The 24499-nt window shown below is 35.7% G+C and overlaps 2 protein-coding genes across 3 annotated transcripts in view; both read left to right on the top strand.

Annotated features, from left to right (window-relative positions):
- The first annotated feature begins 14292 nt into the window (after nucleotides 1-14292).
- LOC109173487 (probable LRR receptor-like serine/threonine-protein kinase At4g36180) overlaps nucleotides 14293-24499 on the top strand; it is a 32786-nt gene continuing 22579 nt past the window's right edge. The window contains exon 1 of the mRNA XM_019322726.1: nucleotides 14293-15729. Coding sequence (XP_019178271.1) covers nucleotides 14347-15729 — 1383 coding nt within the window. The 5' untranslated portion in view covers nucleotides 14293-14346. The remainder of the gene's footprint in view (nucleotides 15730-24499) is intronic.
- Nucleotides 15882-24499, top strand: part of LOC109173705 (receptor-like protein 12) — a 14657-nt gene continuing 6039 nt past the window's right edge. The window contains exons 1-2 of one of the 2 annotated variants that reach the window (XM_019322989.1): nucleotides 15882-17571; nucleotides 17696-17825. In XM_019322989.1, the coding sequence (XP_019178534.1) occupies nucleotides 16000-17550 (1551 nt within the window). In that variant the 5' untranslated portion in view covers nucleotides 15882-15999 and the 3' untranslated portion in view covers nucleotides 17551-17571; nucleotides 17696-17825. Of the gene's footprint in view, nucleotides 17826-24499 lie in introns of those variants that run through there. The other variant, XR_002052945.1, reaches the window with a different exon arrangement.

The raw sequence follows: 24499 nt of genomic DNA, 5'->3' as shown, positions 1-24499 counted from the left end.
TTGGTTTGTTACCGACTTAGAAGCCACCTCCCAAATACTGCCGACTTTCATATATATGATCTATCTCTAGTTAGGTGTTGTCATATGTTAATCTGAGTTATGTATACCTTTGGTATGATACCAAATGTTTCAATTCATGCATGATGAATAATTTCAATAATAATATGTTCATCTCTTAGAGCTTTCATTCTAGAAAAAATGGATTTGTTATGCCTATGTTTATTCTCTCAAAACAAAAGTCTTCATTTCTCCTAGATAATTTATTTTTATCCAATACAAAGAGTGAAAATATTAACAAAATTGTACAATTAGACAAATCTGATTTAGAAAACATTGATAAAATTTACAAAACAAGAGATTTCATCCCTTCAAGAGTTCAAGAGACGATTTTAAAAAAATAAAAATTGAAAGCTCTTTTCTACCGTTGACTCTTTGCCTGTAAAGGCCAATTTGGCTTATTTGTACAATCTCATGGACTTTGCCTCGCTTCGGACTATTCGCCGTTAATAAACGTTCCGTTACTTCAACAAAAAAAAAAAGTAAGATATCATAATTCGTAACCATCCGGCCAATTTATACATTGTTGGGAAAAATGATAAAACGCAAGTGGGAAGTGTGTTTTACACATTTTTGTCAAAAAAAAAAAGGGATGCACATTTTGGAAAATGCATGCCCCCTCCTACACATTTCTGTCATTTTTCCCAAGTAGCTAGGATACCTAAAAAATGAGTTAATTTCTGCAATAGTCCTCCGACTATTGTGATTTTCCAAATTTAGTCCTCGTCTTTTAATTTGGACGAAATAAACCCTTGACTATTAAAATTATTCCACCATTGATCCTTCTGTTAACTAAAAGTTAAATAGACGTTAAGTTAAGGGTAAAAAGGTCATTTCCCTTTCTTCTCCTTCCCTTGGCAATCTCCGCTAATTCTTCGTCAAAATATGCGTGGGGGAAGGTTGAGCCACCACCGTCGTCACCAAGAACGGGGTTGCTTTTGTCCCATTGCTTTTGCATTAATTACACTCTTAACTCTCTTTCTTCACCCTTCAACCTGCTCCCTCCCTCTCTCCATACGCCATTTCTTCTCCACCTTCATCTTCCCTCTCTACAATGGCGAAGCTGAGAACACTACTGCATTTATCCCGCTCTCTCTTCCTTCTCATTCTCTTCCATTTCTCCTTCCTCGAAGCTGCTTCAAACCCAGACGCTGAGACGTTGCTGTCCTTCAAAGCCGCTGCGGATACTTCTAATAATAAGCTGTGGGATTGGAACTCCAACTCCGACCCATGTGGGTGGACTGGTGTTTCTTTCCAAAACAATCGGGTTTCTCGCCTCGTTCTTGAAGGTTTCGACCTCCATGGTTCGTTTGAGCAGCTTACTTCGCTGACCCAGCTCCGGGTTCTCAGCCTTAAGTGGAACCGGTTCACGGGTCCTCTCCCCGACCTTTCAAAGCTCACTGCACTGAAGCTGTTGTTTCTTTCGTACAATGAGCTCTTGGGCGAGTTTCCGGCGTCTCTGACGTCGTTGTTCAGGCTGTACTGGCTTGATCTGTCGCATAATAATTTCTCCGGTGAGATTCCGGCTAGTGATTCCTACAGATTTGTCAAATGGGAAGGAGAAGAAAGGGAAAGGACCTTTTTACCCCTTAACTTAAAGTGTATTTAACTTTTAGTTAACGGAAGGACCAATGGTGGAACAATTTTGATAGTCAATGATTTATTTCGTCTAAATTAAAAGATGAGTACTAAATTTGGAAAAACACAATAGTCGAAGGACTATTTCTGGAATTAACTCCCTAAAAAATCAAGTACGAGGAAGAGACTAAGAAGTCGTTGCTCTTTGAATTTCATAATTATTACTGGAAGGTGCACTTTGGGTGAACCTCATAGTCAACAAAAAATTGCAACTTGCAAGCATGAAAATCACCCAAAAAATCAATAGGTAGCTTGTACATGGCTATTAAAAGCCCATATTTATGCAAATTAATTGACATTTTATTTTTTTTTTCAGTTGAAAACTTGAAATTTTATGTGTTTCTTATATTTAGTGTAAAATGTTGAATTCTACCAACTCTAAACAAGTTATGTCACTTGGATCGGATTAGACTTACAAATATTGCATGTTAGGTAACTCTTGGTACCTATATGTGTTTCTCTATTTAATTTTTTATTTTTTATTTTTGAAGGGAATGTGTTTCTTATCTTAATTGTATGACAAAACCATTTATGGATATAACATAAGCTAGCATGAGATAGCTGAAAGGGAGTACAAGGCAGAGTGTTTATAACTCCATAGTGGGCAGCAGCAAGCAGATCAAGAGGAAGGAAGAAAGAAGGAAAAACAATGCAAGGCTCAAACAATTCAACACTCGATCTCTTCACCAACCAAACTTAGAAATACACAGCTAAGTACGGCTAGATTGTACTTTTTCTTTTACATCACCTCGTAAAATGAAAGTAATTCGGTCGAGATTCAATTGGGGCCTATACATGGGATTGCCTTTAATTTTGGTTTTACCATTAATTTTTCTTCCTCAATACAGTAGTACATATGCCCTTAATTCTTCCAAAAGGTTGAACTCCACTTACACTCCGACCTGACAGAACATTTGGAAAGATCCCTTAATTGTATTGTGAATTTGTGATTGAAAGAGATGGGAGGAATGGAAGTCATTACCAAAGAAACGGTCAATCCGGTGAACCTTAATTAATACCTTTGCTCACTGCGCACAAAGAACTCCTCTCACTTTGAGATGTCGCTGGTGAGACTCGATCCTTGGTCATTCTTCTAAAGTTTCACCTCTATGACCAGTTGAGCTGCCCATGCGGGTTCATTTTTCTTTACCATCTTATACGGAGCTGTGGAAAATGGAAACGCCATGCATCACTCCAATATATTTACTACTTAGCTATCATTTTGTACGTGTGCGATGCGTGAAAATTCATGTTCAATATTAAAATATTGATAAATATAAATAATTGAAAATTATAATTCGAATTACATATACACAAATAATATATGTTTTTTATTCACACACACACATATGATTTTTCATTCATAGAAATTTAATTAAAATATAATCAAACATCAAATTAATTATATAATAATTTTAATAAAATGATAATTAAAGAATAAGAAAAAGATATGATAGATATAGGTGTATGATAATAATGATGGAGTTATCAATGTTAGAATTAAAAATTATAACGGTGTAAGGGTAATTTTGTCTAACAAGAATGTAGTAGAGATAATTTTGTTTAATAACATTGAAGTGTACGACATTTAAATAAAATTTATACATTTATTAGCATACAAAAAGAGGGACATAAATCAAGGATATAAATTTGATTGAGACTTATTATGTTTATATATATTAACTGATTGGCTCAAGCTAAGAAGACCAATAGGTCGCTCCCGCTGGGAGTCAACAACCTAACCAGCTTGGTTGGGGTTACTGATTTGTGACCCAAATCGACAAAGGATCACAAGGAGGTAAACTCGTCCTGTTACCCGACCACAAGGAGGTAACTAGCCTTGTGACCCTAGCTGGCAAAGGACCATAAGGAGTTAAACTGGTCTAAATTGCCCATATTTGACTTACTCAAACCAAGAAGACCGATAGACTGCTCTCGCTGGGAACTTGTAACCTTGTGGTTACCAAGTTTACAACCTGACCAACTTGATTGGAGTTGCTCCGAATGTATGTGTTCTCAGGGACGGAGCTATGTTATGGGGTAGGGGTGCCCTGCCCCCCCCCCCTCGCACCCCATCCTACCCTCACCCTATTTTTTTTTTTAGTAAATATGTATGTACTAGTATTTTCTGATGCGCGATGCGCAAAAATTAGGTTAGTATTTTATATTAAGATTTTTAATATTTAAATTATTATAAATAATAATAATAATAATAATAATAATAATAATAATAATAATAATAATAATAATAATGTAAACATTTTTATACATTTGATATTTATATTGTAGGAAATAACTCCAAATTATAATGTATAAATATTTTTATTATTATTGAATAAGATAAGAAAATATATGGTGGATGCATGTGCATGGTAACAATAGTGGAAAAGATAACGAAAGTTATAACGGTAGGGGTATGTTTGTCCAAAATATTATAAAGTACAACCTTTATAGCATAATGTATAAAAAAACTTAACGGACAAAACAGACATAAATAAAGAGTATAACTTTCATTCACACTTATTATGTTTTTAGATTTAGATTAGATATATTGATATAGTAGATATAAAATACACGTTTGCCCCCTCTATTTTTTAAAAAATAAAATAATCCTTTTTTAAAAATAAAATAATCCTGCATGGAGGGATCAAACAATTCAACTCTCTTCACCAACTAAATTTAGAAATACAGCTAAGTACGACTAGATTGTATTTTTGTTTCTTTTACATCACCTTGTGAAATGAAAGTAATTCAGTTGAGAGTATATAGCACTGATCGTCTTTCTTCTGCTGCCACTTTGTTTCTTTGCATTGGAGACCACAACATCAGCAAGAACAGAAGCTGAAGCTCTTCTCAAATGGAAGACAACCCTGCCTTAGCTTCTTCTTCTTCTTCACTCAATTCATGGTCACTGTCCAATCTAAGAAACCTTTGTAATTGGAGGGGCATTGTTTGCAATGGTGATGGAGCTGCTGTTTCAATTCTCAGATCAATCTTCCTTATGCTCATCTCTCTGGTACTCTTCACCACCTCAATTTTACTTCATTTTCGAGCCTCACTGGTTTCAACATAACATCAGTGGAAACCACTTCAATGGATCGATCCCTCCTGCCATCGGTGATTTATCCGACCTGGTGTTCTTGGACTTGAGCAACAATTTGTTTGATGGAACTATGGAAGCATACCGCCACAGATTGGGAAGTTGAGGGAGCTTCAGTAACTCTCCCTTTACAACAACTATTTTGGTGGAGTTGTTCCTCATTAGATTGGCAATCTTCAAAAGGTATGCTTCCTGGATCTTGGATTCAATTTTGACTTGGAAGCTCCCGATTGGTCTAGAGTTGAGTTTTCCTATGCTGAGACATCTCAGTTTCTTTGGGAATGAATTTGGACCAAGGTTCCCTGATTTCAAATTGGGTTGTAGGAATATAACTTATCTTGATTTGTCTTATAACTATTTCAATGGATCAATTCTTGAGTCATTGTTTACCACTTTGGAGAAACTTGAGCATTTTGATCTTTCTCATAATGAATTTTTTTGGGTCTCTATCACCTAACATTAGCAAGTTGTCAAACTTCAAAAATCTTGATTTGTCTGAAAACGATTTGAATGGATCAATTCCTGAGTCATTGTTCACCACTTTGAAGAAACTTGAGCATCTTGTTCTTTCTGGTAATGAATTTTTCGGGCCTCTATCACTTAACATCAAGTTGTCAAGCCTCAACGATCTTTATTTGTCTTGAAACTATTTGAATGGATCAATTCCTGAGTCATTGTTCACCACTTTGGAGAAACTTGAGCGTCTTGATCTTTCTTCTAATGAATTTTTCGGGCCTCTATCACCTAACGTTAACAAGTTGGCAAACCTCAAATTCCTTGGACTGGCCTACAATTCTTTTCAAGGAGAAATTCCTTTTGAGCTTGGTCGTTGCACTAACCTCATTTTCATAACTCTGAGTTTCAATTCACTCTTTGGAGCATTGCCTTCGTCACTGTCATCTTTGATAAAGTTATCTAAGCTATATTTATGAGAATGAGGATCTAACACCAACGCTTATCTCTTCCATCATTTGCAATATACATTCTCTCGAAATTTTGGCTTTGGCAAACAATTCATTATCTGGGCCAATACCTCAATGTTTAGGAAGCATTAGTCTCTCTATGTTAGATTTGCATCGTAATCAATTTCTTGGGCCAATTCCAACAAGTTTTAAGGTGGGCAACTCTTTGAACACCCTTAATGTGCGTGAAAATCAATTAGAGGGAACATTGCCGGCCTCGATCTTTAATCAATTATAAAGAGTTGGAAGTTCTTGATCTTGGACATAACAACTTGAATGGCACATTTTCAATGTGGTTAGGAGTTCTTCGATCAAAATCTAAATTAAAGGTTTTGAGCTTAAGATTTAACAAGTTGAACGGTTCCATAGCAAGCACGAGTATCAAAGGATACATGTTTCCTCAACTTCGTGTGTTTGACCTCTCTTACAATGAATTGATAGGAGATTTGACTAAAATGCTTTTTAAGATTTTTAAAGCAATGGCAAATGAAGATGAAGATAGAATACCACAAGGACAAATGTACCTAAAGCAGGTTAACAACAAGTACTATTACCATGGTTCATTAGTGATAGGAATGAAAGGACAATAGCGTGAATTTGTTAAAATACTAATCACGTTTACAGCTATTGATATCTCATGCAACAAATTTGAAGGCCATATTCCAAATAGCATCCGAGATCTTCTTGCACTACGTGAATTAAATTTATCACACAACATGTTCACCGACCTCATTCCAGCGTCTCTTAAAAATTTATCTGTACTTGAATCCTTAGACCTTTCTTCAAATCAAATTTGCGGACCAATCCCTGGGCAACTAGCAAGTATTTCATCTCTTGAAGTGTTGAATTTCTCACATAATAAGCTTGTGGGATGCATACCTCAAGGCCCACAATTAAATACATTTGAAGCAAATTCATTCCGAAGAAATAATGGATTGAAAGGAAAACCATTGTCACAAGGTTGTGAGAATGGCATGGCACCCCAACTTCCTGCACCAAAAGATCTCCATCAAGAAGATGATTCAAGTTTTTTGAGTGGATTCACGGTAAAAGTTGTGGCAATGAGGTACGGTTGTGGCGTTCTTTTTAGATTATTTGTGGGAAGTCTCATGCTCCTAAGTCCTAACTGGAAAATCAGAATTCATTACAAGATTTGTTGAAGAAGAAGGATACAAACTAGTAGTGAAGCTCAAACCACTACTAAAAATTTTGAAATTTCCGACCACTTGAAAGTGATCTTAAATCAAGTTGAAAGCCTTGTTTTCGACCACTTTTGGTATCCGGAAAAACATTTACTGCTATTTCTGGCCACTTTTTGCTTTCAACTTGATTTAAGATCACTTTCAGGTGGTCAGAAATTCCATAATTTCCAGTACTGAACGAAGAGGATCAAAGACAAGAAGAAGAAGATCAAGAAACTAGCTTTGCATGCCCATGGTAAGTAATCATATTACACCGGCAATTTACAACTATATATGGTATGTTTTTGTTTGGTAATGCATTAGTGTGTTAGTCAAGCTCATAGCAAATTAAATTGATAGCAATGTTAGAGCTAGTCTAGTGTACAAGTATTTGGAGAGCCTGGGTCAGCTCACCCCACCGCGAGTTTATTTTCGCTGATCGGCCTGTGAAGCTCGCGGGTTAGGATTACACAACTCTAACCTGCCTCATGCGGGCTCGCAAGTCTAACTTTAAAAATAAAAAATTATTATTTTATTATTTTATATTCAAATAATTTTATTTAAATAATATTAAATTTTTTCATGTTTAACATTTAAAAAATTTACATTTTTAAATTTTTTAGTGTTATATATATATAAAAATTTATGAAAAGCCCGCGACTCGTGTGGGCTAGCCCAGGTAGTCTGCGAGGTCCGCATTTTTGCGGGTAAAAAACTCTAGGCCCTAACCCGCCCCACCGTGAGTGTGCAAACCCATTTCCCAAATCATTATGGGACAAAGGATACTTTAAAATCATTCCACCTTCATTTTTGAAATTCAAATGAATCTACTTTGATAATCAATTTATCATTCACTCATTATTCATTTTAAGCATACAATGGGACGTTATGCCATGGAACCGTGTTCACCATTCATGGTGAACACGGTTCTAACGGTGTTAGTACACCGTTATCTTTTTTTTTTTCCTTAATTAATTGCGTGACTTTTCTTCTTCATTTTCACATTTTGCGGTTTCACTTTAATTTGAGGTGAACAATGATTTCGGACATTCATAAATTATGAATTCATGCCTGCACATTCACTTTGGAACCATGCCTACACATTCCCGTCCGAAATCACGGACATTCATAAATTATGAATCCATGCCTGCACATTCACTTTGGAACCATGCCTACACATTCACTTTGGAACCATGAGATTATGAATTTTCTGTTATAAGATTATGAATTTTCAGTTATGAGATTATGAATTTTCAGTTATGTGAGTATGAATTTTCTGTTATGCGATTATGAATTTTCTGTTATGCGATTATGAATTTTCTGTTATGCGATTATGAATTTTATGAAAATTCATAATCTCATAACAGAAAATTCATAATTTTGATCAACGCGCGCCGTTAACTCCACAACCGCGAATTTTTTTATTTTTATTTTTTTGTCTAAAAACGACGTCGTTTGGCCTTGTGTTCACCATTCTCGGTGAACACGTTTCCAGGGCATAATTTGCCGCATACAATATATCAATCTTTTCGTTTCACTATGAAAAATCTGAGTCTACTTTTATCCGACCCAAATTGAAAGCGGATCTCACTAATATTTGTACCACAAAATAGCCACTTCCAATACTATTTTATATTATTTTTCCAACATATTTTTTGCCCTACACTCACGGCACTACAACACGTTAGCACAAGAACTAAACTCTACCAATTTAGTTAGAAACTAGTCTTAGTGTTAAGCATTCGACAATTGATTAAATTTTGCCTACCTTTATAACTTATCTTAGATGGTCTCACATAGTCCTTAATTAATTTTCTTGACTGCCACTTCGTAGTCTTTACGGTACCATTTGCCTTTATTATTATGTTGTGCTCACATACATACATGCATGATGGAAACATCTTAAAAATGACTTCTAACGTATTCTTCACTGTCAAAATTTTTAGAAACTTATATTAACCGCCAATAACCTTGTGAATTGTTGCTCATAAAATACTCTTAGGAACTGAAATCATTTTCATAAGTCATTATCTATCCTAACGGGTCTTTCAAGTTTATAGGACCGGAGTAGGTTAGTTTTTTTTTTTTTATGTTGACCTCTTTATGGTGTTTCCACTTTAGCCGTAGGTTTCACGCATGTTCGAAATTATAGTGCTACTATCTAATGGATACCCAGCCCCGAGTACGGTACCCAATTAAAAATATATTTTAGCACTCGGAGTTTACAATTTAACCGCGTTATTTAGAAGATATGAGAAACTTAGTAGCCTGATCCTTCAACAAGGGTTGAATTTGTGTGGACCAGGTTGCCCGCCTAGCAAAGGCGGTCGGGTTGGTACGTCAAACCAGGTGTCGTACTCATAGGTGGTGGAAGGAGATTTTTCAGGAATTTTTTTCGGGCGAGAATTCCCTTTTAATAAACATGACCTGTGAACTATACATTTATAAAGTGATTAAATAATATTATTTTCACTATTTTTCATAAACAAACACATTAAGTGAAAATATGTGAGTTGGAATAAAATGTTCAAAAAATGAGTGGAAAAGATGCTACAATTTGAGAAGAGAAATAATGGGGGCATTATTAGATGAGTTTGGTATAATTATTTCTCAAAAAATTTAGGTTGTTCAAGGTAGTATTTTTTTTAATCCAAAAATAATTATCAAAATTTCAATTTACCAAATACATACCTATATTAATTCTTTGATCATATCAAATAACTAAGTCAATGAAAAAATTTAAAATTATACCAAAAAGTCATTTACCGGGCATTGAGTTTTTAATTAAATTTGTCATGTATTCTAACGGGTCTTTCAAGTTTATATGACCAGATCAGAGTAGGTATCTTTTTGTTAACCTCTTTATGGTGTTTCCACTTTAACTTATTAGTCGTCGGTTTCACGCATCATGGAAAATATAACCATGTTCATTTCATCCTATACATTTCTGGGTGTACTTAAGGTTTTTTTAGTTTTTATCGTGATACAGTTCATATATATATACACACACACACACACACAAAACATTAATTTTTAATAAATAAAAAGAATCTAATATTATTTAAGTTAAATTTTAGAAACAAAATAATACTATAAAATTTTTTAGAAAAAAATTGAATAATACTAAGATCAAAGCGGGATATTTGAATAAGAAAAACTAAAAATATATTACCGCATATAAATCTAGAACAAAAAATAGAATTAACTCTAATTAATTTTAAGTGAATTTAATTGACAATTGTCTCTATAGGGAGTAATAAAATCAAAGAGCAAATACAAATTTTAGTCCCACGAGTATTAGTAAAATGACGATTTTGGTCCACATGTTTAATTCCTACCAATTTTCATCCACGACTATTATTTTAGTGCTAAAATTCATCACGTCGGTCACCCGTTCGTTTAAAACATGTCGAAATCTATAAATTAAAAGGACACTTTCGTCATTTTCAACTTAAGATTTCAATTTGAGCATAAATATATAAGTGAATTTATGCCCTAAGATCGATCCAAATTCGCAGTTCTCCTCATCATCCTATCTCAATTTGAGGAGAAGAACTGCGAATTGGGATAGATGTTAAGGCTTAAATCTTTTTTTTTTTTCATACTCAAATTGAGATCTTAATTTGAAAATGACAAAAATACCCTTAATAATTTCATATTTCGGCATGTCTTAAACAAAGGGATGACCGGCGTGATGAATTTTGACACTAAAACAATAATCGTGGATGAAAATTGGTACTAAAACAATAGTCGTATATGAAAATTGGTAGGGATTAAACATCTGTAGTGGACCAAAATTGTCACTTTATCCATACTCGTGGGACTAAAATTGGTATTTGCTCTAAAACCAAATAAGCGGAGAACTTATACCTACTAGAGAATTTAATTTTGGTTTCATCATAACTTTGTAGAGAATAGATATTTATGAATTTTATTGATGATGCGATTTGGAAATGTGGAAGTTAACTTCATTTCTCTGTTTTTTCATTTGTAGGGGTCATTTACTTTATTTCTCTGTTTTTCCATTTCTCCATTTCTCCAGTTTTCCTTCTCCATTCTTCCAATTTTCCATTTCTCCATTCCTCCAATTTTTCTTCTCCATTCTTCCAGTTTTATATTTCTCCATTCCACTCGTTTTTAATTTCTTAAATTTTTATTTTATTACTAAGGGCCAAATATTAGTACTTTATATTAAAATTTTAAATTTATTTAGATTTTAGATATTTAAATTATTGTAAATAATAATAATAATAATAATAATAATAATAATAATAATAATAATGTAAAATATTTTTATAAATTTGATATTTATACGTTAGGAAATAACTAACATATAATTCCAATATATATATATATATATATATATATATATATATATATATATATATATATATATATATATATATATATATATTTTGTTGAAGAATATAAGAAAATATATGGTGGATGCATGTACATAGTAACAATAGTAGAAAAGATAATGGAAGTTATAATAATAATAATAATAATAATAATAATAATAATAATAATAATAATAATAACAACAACAACAGCAGCAAATCGGTGTGCATAAAGAGAAGGAAAAAGGAAAATGGAAAAAAAGATAATAATAATAATAACAATAACAACAACAAATACAAATTGGTGTGCATAAGGTTGAGGGAAAAAAAAGAAAAAAAATCATAATAATAATTTAATTAGTAATAACAATAAGGATTAGGGGAAAAAAAGAAAAGAAAAAATGATAATAATAATTTATTGATAATAAAAATTTAATTAGTAATTAGTAATAACAATAAGAATGAGGGGGAAAAAAAAATGTATAATAATAATGAGAATGCATGACCAAAAGGGACGCGCACTCAGCAAGGAGAAGAGGAGAAAAGGGACACACAATTAGCAGGAATCGATCCCTGGACCTCAAAGCTGGCACTATTCACACATGTCTTTCCATTCCTCCAAATGGAGAAGTTGGTTTTTTCTTTCTCCAAAATCCTTAAGAAATATGGAGAATGGAGATAGAGTAAGAATTTGGAAGAATGATTTTAGTAAACAAGTTTTCCAATTTTCATTTTTCCACTTCTTCAATTCTTCATTTTTTTGGAAAATCCTCCATTTTTCCAAGTTAGTAAACGACCCCTTAAAGTTTTCCAAATCTTTATTTAATGTGTATAGGATTAGCTTTCTTTTACTTGATGATATCTTTATGTACTTTCCACGTTAGACTTTTGTTTTGGGTTTTCTTAGATTGACTAAAAGCTCAATTCACAGTAAGATGTGGGCAGAGGTGAGATATATTATGATCTTAGCTAAACTTGAGGATATTTACACACCTAATTATCTACAACTCAATCCATCTCCAACTTGTGCTTATCTTTCATTTTTTTTTTAAAAAAAAAAATCATTTTATTATTATTAAAAAAGATTACGTTTTAGTAGGATATTATTTTTTTTAAGGACGGGCCACACAAAACTAAAAATCGGCCTTGGACGCAAAAATTTAAAAATGGTGTCAGCATGGAATTATTGCACTTTCTCAGTCTTTCACATAATTTAGTAGGCGGAGACGTGGGGTCAGGGTTTAGGGTTTAGTCTTTACGTTTTGCCTTTGCTTTGACTTGGTCCATTCATAGTCTTTACGAATTATTGCACTTTCACCTAATTTAGTATGTTTTGATCAATGAAAACATGCATCTTTAAAAATGAGTCCTGCTGTATTTTTAACGGTCATAAACTTCACAATTATCTAACTTGTTGGTCTTTCATTGTTGTTATTTCAATTTTCTTGATATGTTTGTAATTTTTATGGTTTTACATTTATACTATTGTGATTATATAACGAGAACATCTTGAAAATGACTTTTATCATATTTTTCAAGCTAAAAAAAACTTTATAATTCATCTAGATAGCTTGTTGAGCTTTCATCATTGCCGTTACCTTTTGGTTTGATTGATATGTTTGTAATATTAACTGTTCTATCTTTACACTAATGTGGTTATATGATGACAACGTTGTGAAAATAACTTTTATTGTATTTTTTATGGTCAAAAAATTCCATTAATGTGACAACTAATAATAATCTTGTGAATAGCATAGAAAACACTCTTAGCTTCCGATCCATATAATTCTTAAAATATCATATATAATTTATATTTAAATCATTATTTATTTTTTATTGAGTTTTAACGTATATTATGTTATAATAATTAGTTTATAATCAGAAGCTTCTACAATGTCTTTAAAAGAAAAATAGAATAGGATTTTTGAGTCATATGTTACTTTTTCATTCTCCTTAATAACTCAATTTATACGACAAAATACAATCATCATTGCCCTTACATTTGGTTTTCTTGACATGTTCGTAGTGTTTACGCCACTACCTTTAATACGCTCTACCTTTAATATGTTGGGATAATATGGCGTGGACATCTTGAAAATGACTTTTGTGATATTTCTTACCATTAAACACTACTGGAAATTATGGAATTTCCGACCACCTGAAAGTAATTTTTAAATCAAGTCGATAGTCTTGTTCCGACCACTTTTGGTATCCGGAAAAAACCTTTGTTGTTATTTTCGACCACTTTTTGCTCTCAACTTAATTTAAGATCACTTTCAGCCTTTTCTGGTGGTCGAAAATTCCATAATTTTCAGTAGTGAAATTTTTACAGACGTCGTTGTGAATTAAGGCAAATTAACCATGGATCAAGGTCTACCTTGTATTGTAGACCTTGGTTGAAAAATAATCTTTAGATTCTGTATTTAGAGTTGACCCATTCTGTACCTACAGTTGATAGTTTATGTACTTGTAACTATCATATCATGTGTTATCAATTATCAAGTTGTTTGTTTTCATGTACATAAACTATTAATTGTAGGTACATAATTTGTATACCAAGATTCACAATGCAATATGAACCCTGTTCTATGCTATAACAATTGGTGGATTAATGCATAGAAAACACTCTACCTTTTTATATTTGTGTTAAAATAAACGCATGTATGTGACCTATTGAAATGATTAAAAAATTACATGTGGTCTTATGCTCAATTTAATTCTTAAAATATCATATATAATTTAGTTTATTTATTACTTAAATCATTATCGTTTTTTATTAAGTTTGAACATAAATCATGTAAATATACTTCATTTATTATGGAAAACGTACTTCTACAATGTATTTTTGTGAACAACCCTATACTCAATCAACAATCCACGATACAACGATGAACTAAAGCTAATTAATACGGAGTATAAATTTTGTAAAATAAAATGCAAAAATTGGTAAAAGTCTTGGGTCAAATGGTCAATGTACCCCATCCATCACGCAGTGTGGTTTCATCTTTAAAAGGTTCCTTATCTTTCTTGGTATCATAACTTGTCATACCAACAAAAGGAAAAAAAAAATGGGAAATTTTCATTGGAATTATGCAGCGCTCATCTTTGTGTTGATGCCTTGTTTCTTTGCACTGGAGACGATAGCATCAACAACGGAAGCTGAAGCTCTTCTGAAATGGAAGAGCGGGCTGTCAGTGTGTGATGACGGGTTCTCTTTTCCACTCAATTCATGGTCACTATCCAACCTAGGAAACCTTTGTAATTGGAGGGGCATTGTCTGCAATGGTGGTGGAGCTGTCTCGGAGATCAATCTTCCTAATGTTGATCTCTGTGGTACTCTTCACCACCTCAATTTCACTTCTTTTCCTAGCCTCACTGGTTTCAACATCAGTGAAAACTTATTCAATGGATCAATCCCTCCTGCCATCGGTGATTTATCCAACTTGGTCTTCTTGGACTTGAGCTACAATTGGTTTCATGGAAACATACCGCCACAGATTGGGAACTTGACGGAGCTTCAGCACCTCAACCTTAATAGAAACATGTTCATTAGTGGAGTTATTCCTCATCAGATTGGGAACTTGAGAGAGCTTCAGTACCTGGACCTTAGTGGCAACGATATGAGGGGAGTTATTCCTCATCAGATTGGGAACTTGAGAGAGCTTCAGTACCTGGACCTTAGTGGCAACGATATGAGGGGAGTTATTCCTCATCAGATTGGGAACTTGAGAGAGCTTCAGTACCTGGACCTTAGTGGCAACGATATGAGGGGAGTTATTCCTCATCAGATTGGGAACTTGAGAGAGCTTCAGTACCTGGACCTTAGTGGCAACGATATGAGGGGAGTTATTCCTCATCAGATTGGAAACCTTCAAAAGGTATGGTTCCTAGACTTTGGGAATAATAATCTGTTTTTAGATGCTTCTGATGACTGGTTGTCTAAAGTTAAGAGTTTTCCTATGCTGAGACATTTCAGTTTGGCCGGGATTACATTGATATCGTTCCCTGATTTCATACTATGTTTTCGCAACCTAACTTATCTTGATTTGAGTGCAACCGGTTTGAATGGATCAATTCCTGAGTCATTGTTCACCAACTTGGAGAAGCTTGAGCATCTCGATCTTTCTTACAATGAATTTTCCGAGCCTTTATCACCTAACATTAACAATCTGTCTAGCCTCAAACATCTTCTATTGTCACACAATCAATTCCAAGGTGAAATCCTATATTCTATAGGCCAACTCAAAAATCTTCAAGTCTTGCACATTAGCCATAATCTCTTGAATTCAACTATTCCTTCATCACTGTCTTCTTTGACCAAATTGTCTAATCTGGACTTATCAAGTAATTTTATTCCCGGTAATATTTCACCCCATCTCATCTCCAATTGGACCAAGCTAACAACTTTGGATCTTGGAGACAATTCCTTCAATGGCAGTATTCCATCTGAAATTGGAAACTTGCGGAATTTGAATGAGCTAGACTTATCAGACAACCACTTCTATGGTCCAATACTTCATACAGTCGGAAACCTCACAAACCTCAATTTTCTTGTCCTTTTGAACAACAATTTTAATGGAATACTTCAACCAATTGGAAACTTGCATTATTTGACTATTATAGACTTCCAAAACAACAGCTTCTCTGGTCCAATACCACAAGCCATCGGAAACCTCACTGGCCTTTATTATCTAGTGCTTTCCAATAATAATCTCACCGGGATGTTGCCACCTCAAATAAGAAACTTGAAAAGTTTGGAAAATCTAGAATTGTCAAAAAACAATATCTATGGACCAATACTTGAGATTATTGGAAACCTCACAAGCCTCACATATATTCAGATTTCCTATAACAATTTCACTGGAACACTTCCACCTCAAATAGGAAACTTGATGAATTTGAAAATTCTAGACTTGTCAAGAAACAACTTTTGTGGTCCAATATCTCAAATAATTGGAAACCTCACACAACTTGTAGTCCTACGCCTTTCCACAAACAATTTCATTGGTACACTTATGTTTGATAGTGGAAATCCAACATCAAATCTTATCTCTTCAACCATTTGCAATTTACGTTCTCTCGTAATTTTGGATTTGGCAAACAATTTGTTTACTGGGCCAATACCTCAATGTTTGGTAAACAAAGATCTGTCTGTGTTAGATTTGCACCAGAATCAATTTTATGGGCCAATCCCAACACAATTTAAGGTTTGCAACTCATTGAGCAGACTTAGTTTGTATGATAACCAATTAGAGGGTGCAGTGCCACGATCTTTAATCAATTGTAAAGGGTTAGAAGTTCTTGATCTTGGACACAACAATTTGAGTGGTACATTTCCAATGTGGTTAAGAGTTATTCCAAATCTAAAGGTTCTTAACTTGAGATTTAATCGGCTGAGTGGTTCCATCCGAAATAGGAGGATTAAAGGGCATTTGTTTCCACAACTTCGTGTCTTTGACCTCTCCTCTAATGGATTCACAGGGGATTTACCCACATGGCTTTTCAAGAATTTTAAAGCCATGACAAATGTTGTTGAAGATAAATCACAAATGTACCTTGGTTTGAACAATACTGGTGAAGACATTTTAGATCCCTGGTACTATGAAGATTCAATGATTGTGAGTGTGAAGGGGCAAGAGCGTGAACTTGTAAGAGTATTTAGCATGTTTATTACCATTGATCTCTCAAACAACAAATTTGAAGGGCATATTCCAAATAGCATTGGAGATCTTCTTGCATTACGTGAATTAAATTTATCACGTAACAAGTTCACTGGACACATCCCAATGTCTCTTGGAAATTTATCCATGTTGGAATCCTTAGACCTTTCTTTGAATCAAATTGGTGGAGTTATCCCTGAGCAATTGACAAGAATTACAACTCTGGAAGTGTTGAATCTCTCACATAATAAGCTTGTGGGATGCATACCTCAAGGCCCACAATTCAATACATTTGAAGCAAATTCATACCAAGGAAATGATGGTTTGAAAGGAAAGCCTTTGTCACAAAGCTGTGGGGATAGTGTGACACCACAACTTCCTGCACCAAAGGATTTTTACAAAGAAGATGATTCGAGTTTTTTGAGCGGATGCACAATAAAAGTTGTGGCAATGGGGTATGGTTGTGGTATTCTTTTTGGATTATTCATGGGAAGTCTCATGTTCCTGACTGGAAAGCCAGAATTCATTAGAAGGTTTGCTGAGGAAGAAGCATACAAACTAGCAATGAAGGTCAAACGAAGAAAATCAAAGACAAGAAGAAGAAGAAACTAGCTAGCTTTGCGCATGTCAATGGTAAGTAATCTTTTTACACCAAAGTAATTTACAACTATATATGGTATGTTTTGTTTGGTAATGCATAAGTGCATGTAGATGCATGAAGGAATATACTGTGAAGTGTGTTTACAAACTTTTGCAGAACAGAGGGTGCTATTAAAGAAGTGCATGTTTTGGTTTGTTGCTGATTCAGAAATCACCTCTCAAGTACTGATTGCTTTTGGATATCTAGCTAAGTATTGAGATGTGGAACATGAATTGAGGTAATAACAAAAAAAAAAAAAAAATAAAATGATTGCATACATGAAGTGTAAGAGGCATGGAATTAGGTGGTTACTTCTATTAAAAATTTGGATTAGCTATAAATATCATTAATATTTTCAACTCCGATCCCTTTATATTTATTTTGCATTTCCAGGCATGCTTTTAATATTTGTAACTCTTCAATTCTTCTACTTTTCTATTTAAAGAGACTTTTGTTTCTAGAAGTGATTGTATTTTGAATACAATTAGAAAACTTCTGAGTTAGTTTTGTTCTATCTTGAGAGTTTTTGCCTCTTTGTCACTTGTCCGCGTCGTTCCCTTGTCCAATATGACAATATCATAGAAACTGATTAATTTTTTGTGTTGTAGTAAATAACAAATTTATTAATTCCGTTTTTTGTTCTATATTTATAGGCGACATTTTATTTGTTCTCTTTTTTTTTTTTTTTTTTTCCTTCAAAATATCACATTTGGTTCGAGTATTATTATCGTATAATTGTTTTGGTACTCCTTTATCAACAAAATTATTTAAATGCACTTAAATACAAGGGTATTTCGATCTTCAAATAGGGATTTTTAAAAAAATAATAAAAAAAATATAACGAGTCAATCCATTTTGTAAAAAAAAAAAAAAAAAAAAAAAAGATCAAAATGCCCTTATATTTAACATTATTTCAATGATTTTGTTGGCGTAGGACAAAAAATGGTCATGTCACAATAATACTAGGATCAAAGCTGGATATTCGAATAAAAAAAAGAACTAAAAATATATTGTCACGTATAAATCTAGAACCAAAATAGAATTAACTGTAATTAATTTAAGTGAATTTAATTAAGGACAATTGTATCAAGAACCTTGTGGTCTAATAATTAGGGGTGACCGCGGTTCCGGTTTCGGTTTCGCAAATGGACAAACCGGAACTGGAACCTTATAGTAAGGTTCTGGTTCCGTTTCCGGTTTAGAACCTGCGGTTCCGGTTGGAACCATCGGTTCTAACCAGATTTATTTTTTTTAAAAAAAAAAACACTATAATTTTTAATTTTTTCCGGTTTGGAACCGGAACCGCCGGTTCTTTTTCATCTCGAACCTTAACCGGAACCATATTGGTTCCGGTTAGGAATCGGAATCGGAACCGTACAGACGGTTTGGTTCCGGTTCCGGTTCAACAGTGCACGGTTCGATTCGAACCGAACCGTGATCACCCCTACTAATAATGGCACCAAGTTACATCCTTAAGTGGGAGGTTGTGAGATCAAGTCTCAGTGAAGGCAATATTGATTAAAAAAAGGACAATTGTTTCTATAGGGAGTAAAACCAAATAAGCGGAGAACTTAATTTTGATACTGATTCCTCCACGTGTTTTGAGATTCCTGAACTCCTCGTTCTTGCGGCCATTATATTGAATCCGGGTCGAAGGAACATCGTTAAGGTCTCAAGTAGCGGGGGTCAAGTGACGCTTCCCGACTTAGGATGGCCGGGGTGAATCTGAGCGGCGGGCAGGTACAGTATGGACCCTACCTTGCTCACCATGTTTACTTAGGCCGGGTCGGTATGTTCTAAGGTCAGTAATGCTCAGGAAATACTCCCCACGGTGAGACGATCATATATCAAGCTAATATACGAAACGGTAAAGGAACGGTACACCCAGGGGATATTCCCTATCAAGTAGCCCCCTCAACCCATGGCCTAACGTTGACTCGAAAAGGAAGGGTTCGGGCTTTAAAGGTCCAGAAAGAATTCTTGGAATGTCTTCGTATGGTTAAGATCAAGTACGGTGCGAGCACACTGTGTGAAACATAGATCACCGTTCGCGCGGGCCACTAGACACTTGTCGATTGATCATCTTCGATCTCGTGATCTGTTTTGAATTTTCAAAATTTTCCAACCGCTCACTCTCTATAAATAGCGCGTGATAGGGGAACCTATTCACGCGTATATCTCCTAGCAACTTGAGAGCTTCCCGAGCATAATTATTCGCTAAGACGCTTAGGCACTTTTTAGGACCCAACTGCCTCATTTAATTTGAGTAAGTATCTTCTCTCAGTATTCTTCTTGTCTCTTAATTTAGTTTATAAGAATTTCTCCCGCTTAGTTGGCTTCCCCGCTCTAAAATGTCTTTGCCCTACTTCAAGGAGAAGACATGACGAATTTGAACAGCTAAAACGTCTCCGTTAGGGACTACGACGACAAGGTCGAGGTCAGGTCCTCGGTTTCCTCTTACTGCTCAACCCTTTACGAAATTGAGGAGTTCTCCGGTGACTAAGTGGAGACGTTAGCAACTTGAGGGCCAAGCTGAGCAATACCCCTCTGCGCCACCACAAGCCTACCTAGAAGCGGGGCCTTCTGGCCGAGATGTCTCCTCCCAGGTTCCTTATGCCCCTATGCTTTTTTCTTCATGGCCTCGTGTTTCTACCATCCCTTCTTTTTCATGGGCCGTCACGACCCGCCATGTCACTTCTTCCGGCAGCCCTTTTCCGCAAATCCGTGTTCCCACCCTTTCCCATTCTCCCACCTTCTCCTTTTATTTCTTGAATTCTATAGGGTCCTCCCCGGTTAAATTTACCCAAATGCACACCGCATTCAGGCTCGACACAATATTCCGTCACTATCTAGCTTTTCAGATTTCTCTTTTCCGTCCGGGTGCTTCCACCTAAACTCATAAGGTTTATTGCAATGAAAGAAACTTGGATCATGAACCAGTTGGCTAGAGCCTATGTAAATCAAGTGGTTAAGTATCACGGAGTATTGCGTGATATTGTTTCTTAAAGGGATTCAAGGTTCTTATCACAATTTCGGAAGGCGTTATAAATAACTATGGGATCAAGGTTGAAGTTGAGTACCACCTTTCATCCATCTACTGAAGGACAAACCGAGATGACAATTCTGACCTTGGAAGACATGTTGAGGGTGTGCGTGCTAGACTTTCAAGGATCTTGGGATGAGCACTTAGATTTAATTGAGTTTTCTTACAACAACAGTTATCATGCAAGCATTCAGATGGCATCCTATGAAGCTTTGTATGGACAGAAGTGTAGGGTCTCTTTATGTTGGGAAGATTTGGTAAATCTAGTAACTTTGGGACCACAATACCGACAAAAAAGGTTAGGTTAATTCAAGAAAGGATGAAAGCTGCCCAAGATCGACAGAAGTCGTATGTCGACCAAGGAAGACAGCCAGCCGAGTTCCAAGAAGGGGAAAAGGTTAATACAATAACTTTTGAGATTTGATAATTGTAAGATTTAAATGCTTGGACTAAGATATCCGAATATACTAGGTATTACTGAAAATCTCACCCACGAGGTGAGTGATGAGATTTGGAAAGAAAGGTAAACTAAGCCCCAAATTCATTGGGTTTACGAGATACTAGAGAATATTGGGAAGGTAGCTTATCGTCTAGCCTTACCGACCGAGTGCACGATGTATTTCACGTGTCCCAGTTGAATAAGTATGTGCACGACGCGTCACACGTGATTCAACCCGAGGTGAGTATGAGTATTGTGATTGGAATCCTATTCAATTAAGCATCAACACTAATCAAAGCAACGTATAACTTTGTGAGGTTATGGCATTGGACGAAACCTTAACCTATGAAGAAAGGCCGGTGAAAATCTCGGATACCAAAACATGGGAAACACGTAGGAAGACGGTGAGATTGGTGAAAGTTCTGTGGTCCAATCACGTGCCCAAAGAATAAACCTGGGAAATAGAGGATGAGATGAGAAGGCGTTATCCAACACTATTTGAGCAAGGTAAGAATTTAAGCTTTAGATAAGTCTTAAGTTTAGCGTTAATTCTCTTGTTTAGAGGGTAGATTTTGGGCGCTTGGACTTGGTTTGGTTGAACCCTCAGAATTGTGTTGAAATCCTTTCTTCATATTTCATTCCTCATGATATTATTACTACAATTTAAACTCCTCTTTTCGATTTCAAATTTTAGTTCAAAATGATTTGTAGTTTCGGGAACAAAGCTTCTTATAAGGGGGTAGAGTGTGACACATTGTAAATGTGAAGGTTTGAAGTGTTATTTTATTCTGAAAATGCTACTGTTGTAACCCTAATAGAACTAGTCCACGGGTAGCCCCACTAGTGTATTTTTGGAGAGAGTGGCAGGGCTGGGAAACCCACCACTCCCTACCGTTTAGTCACGGACTGAGAGGCCGGCGGGTTCCTCTAGCCCGCCACTCAAGCCCGTTGGGACAGTAGTTGTTCTGTTTGCATCTGTTTCTAAAATCCCGTTGTGTTTTAGTGTATCTTATTCTCTAAATCTGATCCATTGTGAAATGTATGAACTACCATTCTTCTGTAAAATGTGTGGTGTTCCTTAACAAAATCCTATTTTGAAATGCCAATTTTTTTTATTTTTATTTTTGTATATATTGAATCCTATAGCATCCTATAACTATATGTTTAAAGAGTTTGAGAAATGATTGTGTACATATCTATATTTGAACTAGTATGATACTTTGGAAACTTATATTAGACAGTGTGGGGGTTGGATTGTGACTCTGTTAGATTGATGTGATATTTGCGGGCCCCAGGCTCTGCCTACCATGGGTCCAGTAGTGTGGGAAGCTCTAGACAGGTCGGTTGTGTGGGAAGCTCCGATCAACCATTGTAGGCTGATCCGGTAGTGGGGAAAGCTCCGGGTTGCCGAATTGATTTTTTGGGGGTAACATGGTTGAAACATACCTTGGGTTACTAGAGCTAGTAACTACTCGTTGGGCTTGAAATCCCAATTAGGGGGTGTGCACACTTAAGGTTTTAATCTGCTTGCATGTGAGACTTGTGATAATGATTGGTGACATTGGATTGACTATTGAGATATGGGTATACTACTCTTGTTCCATTTATGACTCTTCGATTTGATGTGGCTACCTCCATATTTATATATTATGAAGTTATGATGCTATCTATGTTACTATTGGAAAATGAGACTTGAAACTTATATATGATATTGATGTGATTTGGAAAAGTTATTTGAAAATATTGTGTGACATATTCCTCCTATGTATATCTATATCTAAGAACTCTTTTGGTTAAGGTGTGGATTATGAATTACCATGTTTTGAACTGTTGATGAAATTCCTCTATTAATATTAGCCTTGGACTGAATTGGCGTGAGTAATACTGTCAAGTGTTTTCTAATAGGTTGAGTCTGTTGGAAAAAATAGCTTAAAATGGCATAAAATGGCATGTTAAGTGGCTATTTTGTGGTACAATTATCAGTGGGGTCCACTTCCGATTTGGGTCGGGTCAAAGTGGATTCGGATTCTTCGTAGTGAGACGAAGAGATCGATATATTGTACGCTCAAAACGGATAATGGGTGAATGAGATATTGATTCTCAAAGTAGACCCATTTGAGTTGGAAAATGCAGGGAAAAAGTGTGCTTTTGTCCCACATTGCTTTGGAATGAAGATTTTCCCCCCTTATATACAAGAGCTCTTTTGAAGCTTGTAGAATTGTATAGCATAGAGGCTCTCTCGCGCGGGGGGGGGGGGGGGGGGGGGGGGTGCAAATCAAATTCCAACTAGCAGAGATTGAAAAAGGCTTGATACAAGCCCGAGCTCGTGTGCGCCGGCACCTGGGGGCACGAATGTCGTCCGGAAATTGGCTGGCCTTGCGGGCTAAGTTATGCCAAACTTTGGTGCGCCGAGAGCACGAGAGGTTGTGGTGCGCCGAGAGCACAACTCTCGTGCAACAGCCACCTACTCTCGTGCTACAAGAGAGCACGAGAGGCTGTGGTGCGCCGAGAGCACAACTCTCGTGCAACAGCCACCTACTCTCGTGCTACAAGAGAGCACGAGAGGCTGTGGTGCACCGAGAGCACAACTCTCGTGCAACAGAGTCCACGCTAACGGTCAGGAACCCGAAAGTTCTGACCGTTGAGGGGATTGAATTCATCTATTACGGAATTAATTGTCTATTAATTCCAATTTTGAATTCTGAATTCAATTCCCAGGTAGTGGCCTGCTGTTATAGCTGTTGGAGGGCAGCTTTAATGTCATTTTTAATTGCCATAATAAAGGCTATTGGCTCCTTCAACCCTATATAAGAGAGGGTAGAGGCAGTAGAGTTTTACACACAGCTTTACACAGCACGAAAGTATACTTTTCCAGCTTCAAAAATCTCTGCTTCTACTCTTTCTTTAGCTATACTGTGTTCATAGCCATTGTCTTGCTCGCCGGATCCTTTGTTTGAATGCTCAAACATTGGATCATAGCAAGTTTTATCCTGGGAAGCCTAGGCCACAACGCTCCTAGCATCTACGGGAGGTGACAAATAAGGTTTTAAGGAAAGAGTGATCACTCGACTCTTGCAAAAACCCAACACCAAACACTAGCCAAATTTCTTCATCTTTTCTTCCCTTCTTTCTAGAAAAATAATAGTCAATTTTATTTGATTATTATTTGTTTTTCTACCAACGGTACCAACAGTCTTAAAACCTTACTCTTCGTTTTCCCGTTGGTTGTTTTCTCCAAATTTCCTTGAAGAAAATGGAGCATCCCGTACTGCCAATTGATGGGGAGGATAATGTTGTTGCGGACAACAATGGAAGAAACGGCAACAATAATGTGGTTGCGGATAACAGTGGAGGGAATGGCAACAATGTTGCTAATTCCCAAGCTACACCAGTGAACGTTGGTTCACAAGATGGTGGGAGCAGTGAGGGATATATTCCC

The sequence above is a fragment of the Ipomoea nil genome, unplaced genomic scaffold (assembly GCF_001879475.1).
Source record: "Ipomoea nil cultivar Tokyo-kokei standard unplaced genomic scaffold, Asagao_1.1 scaffold0482, whole genome shotgun sequence".
In the NCBI taxonomy this organism is placed as follows: domain Eukaryota; kingdom Viridiplantae; phylum Streptophyta; class Magnoliopsida; order Solanales; family Convolvulaceae; genus Ipomoea; species Ipomoea nil.
This window is presented reverse-complemented; position numbering and strand designations above follow the sequence as displayed.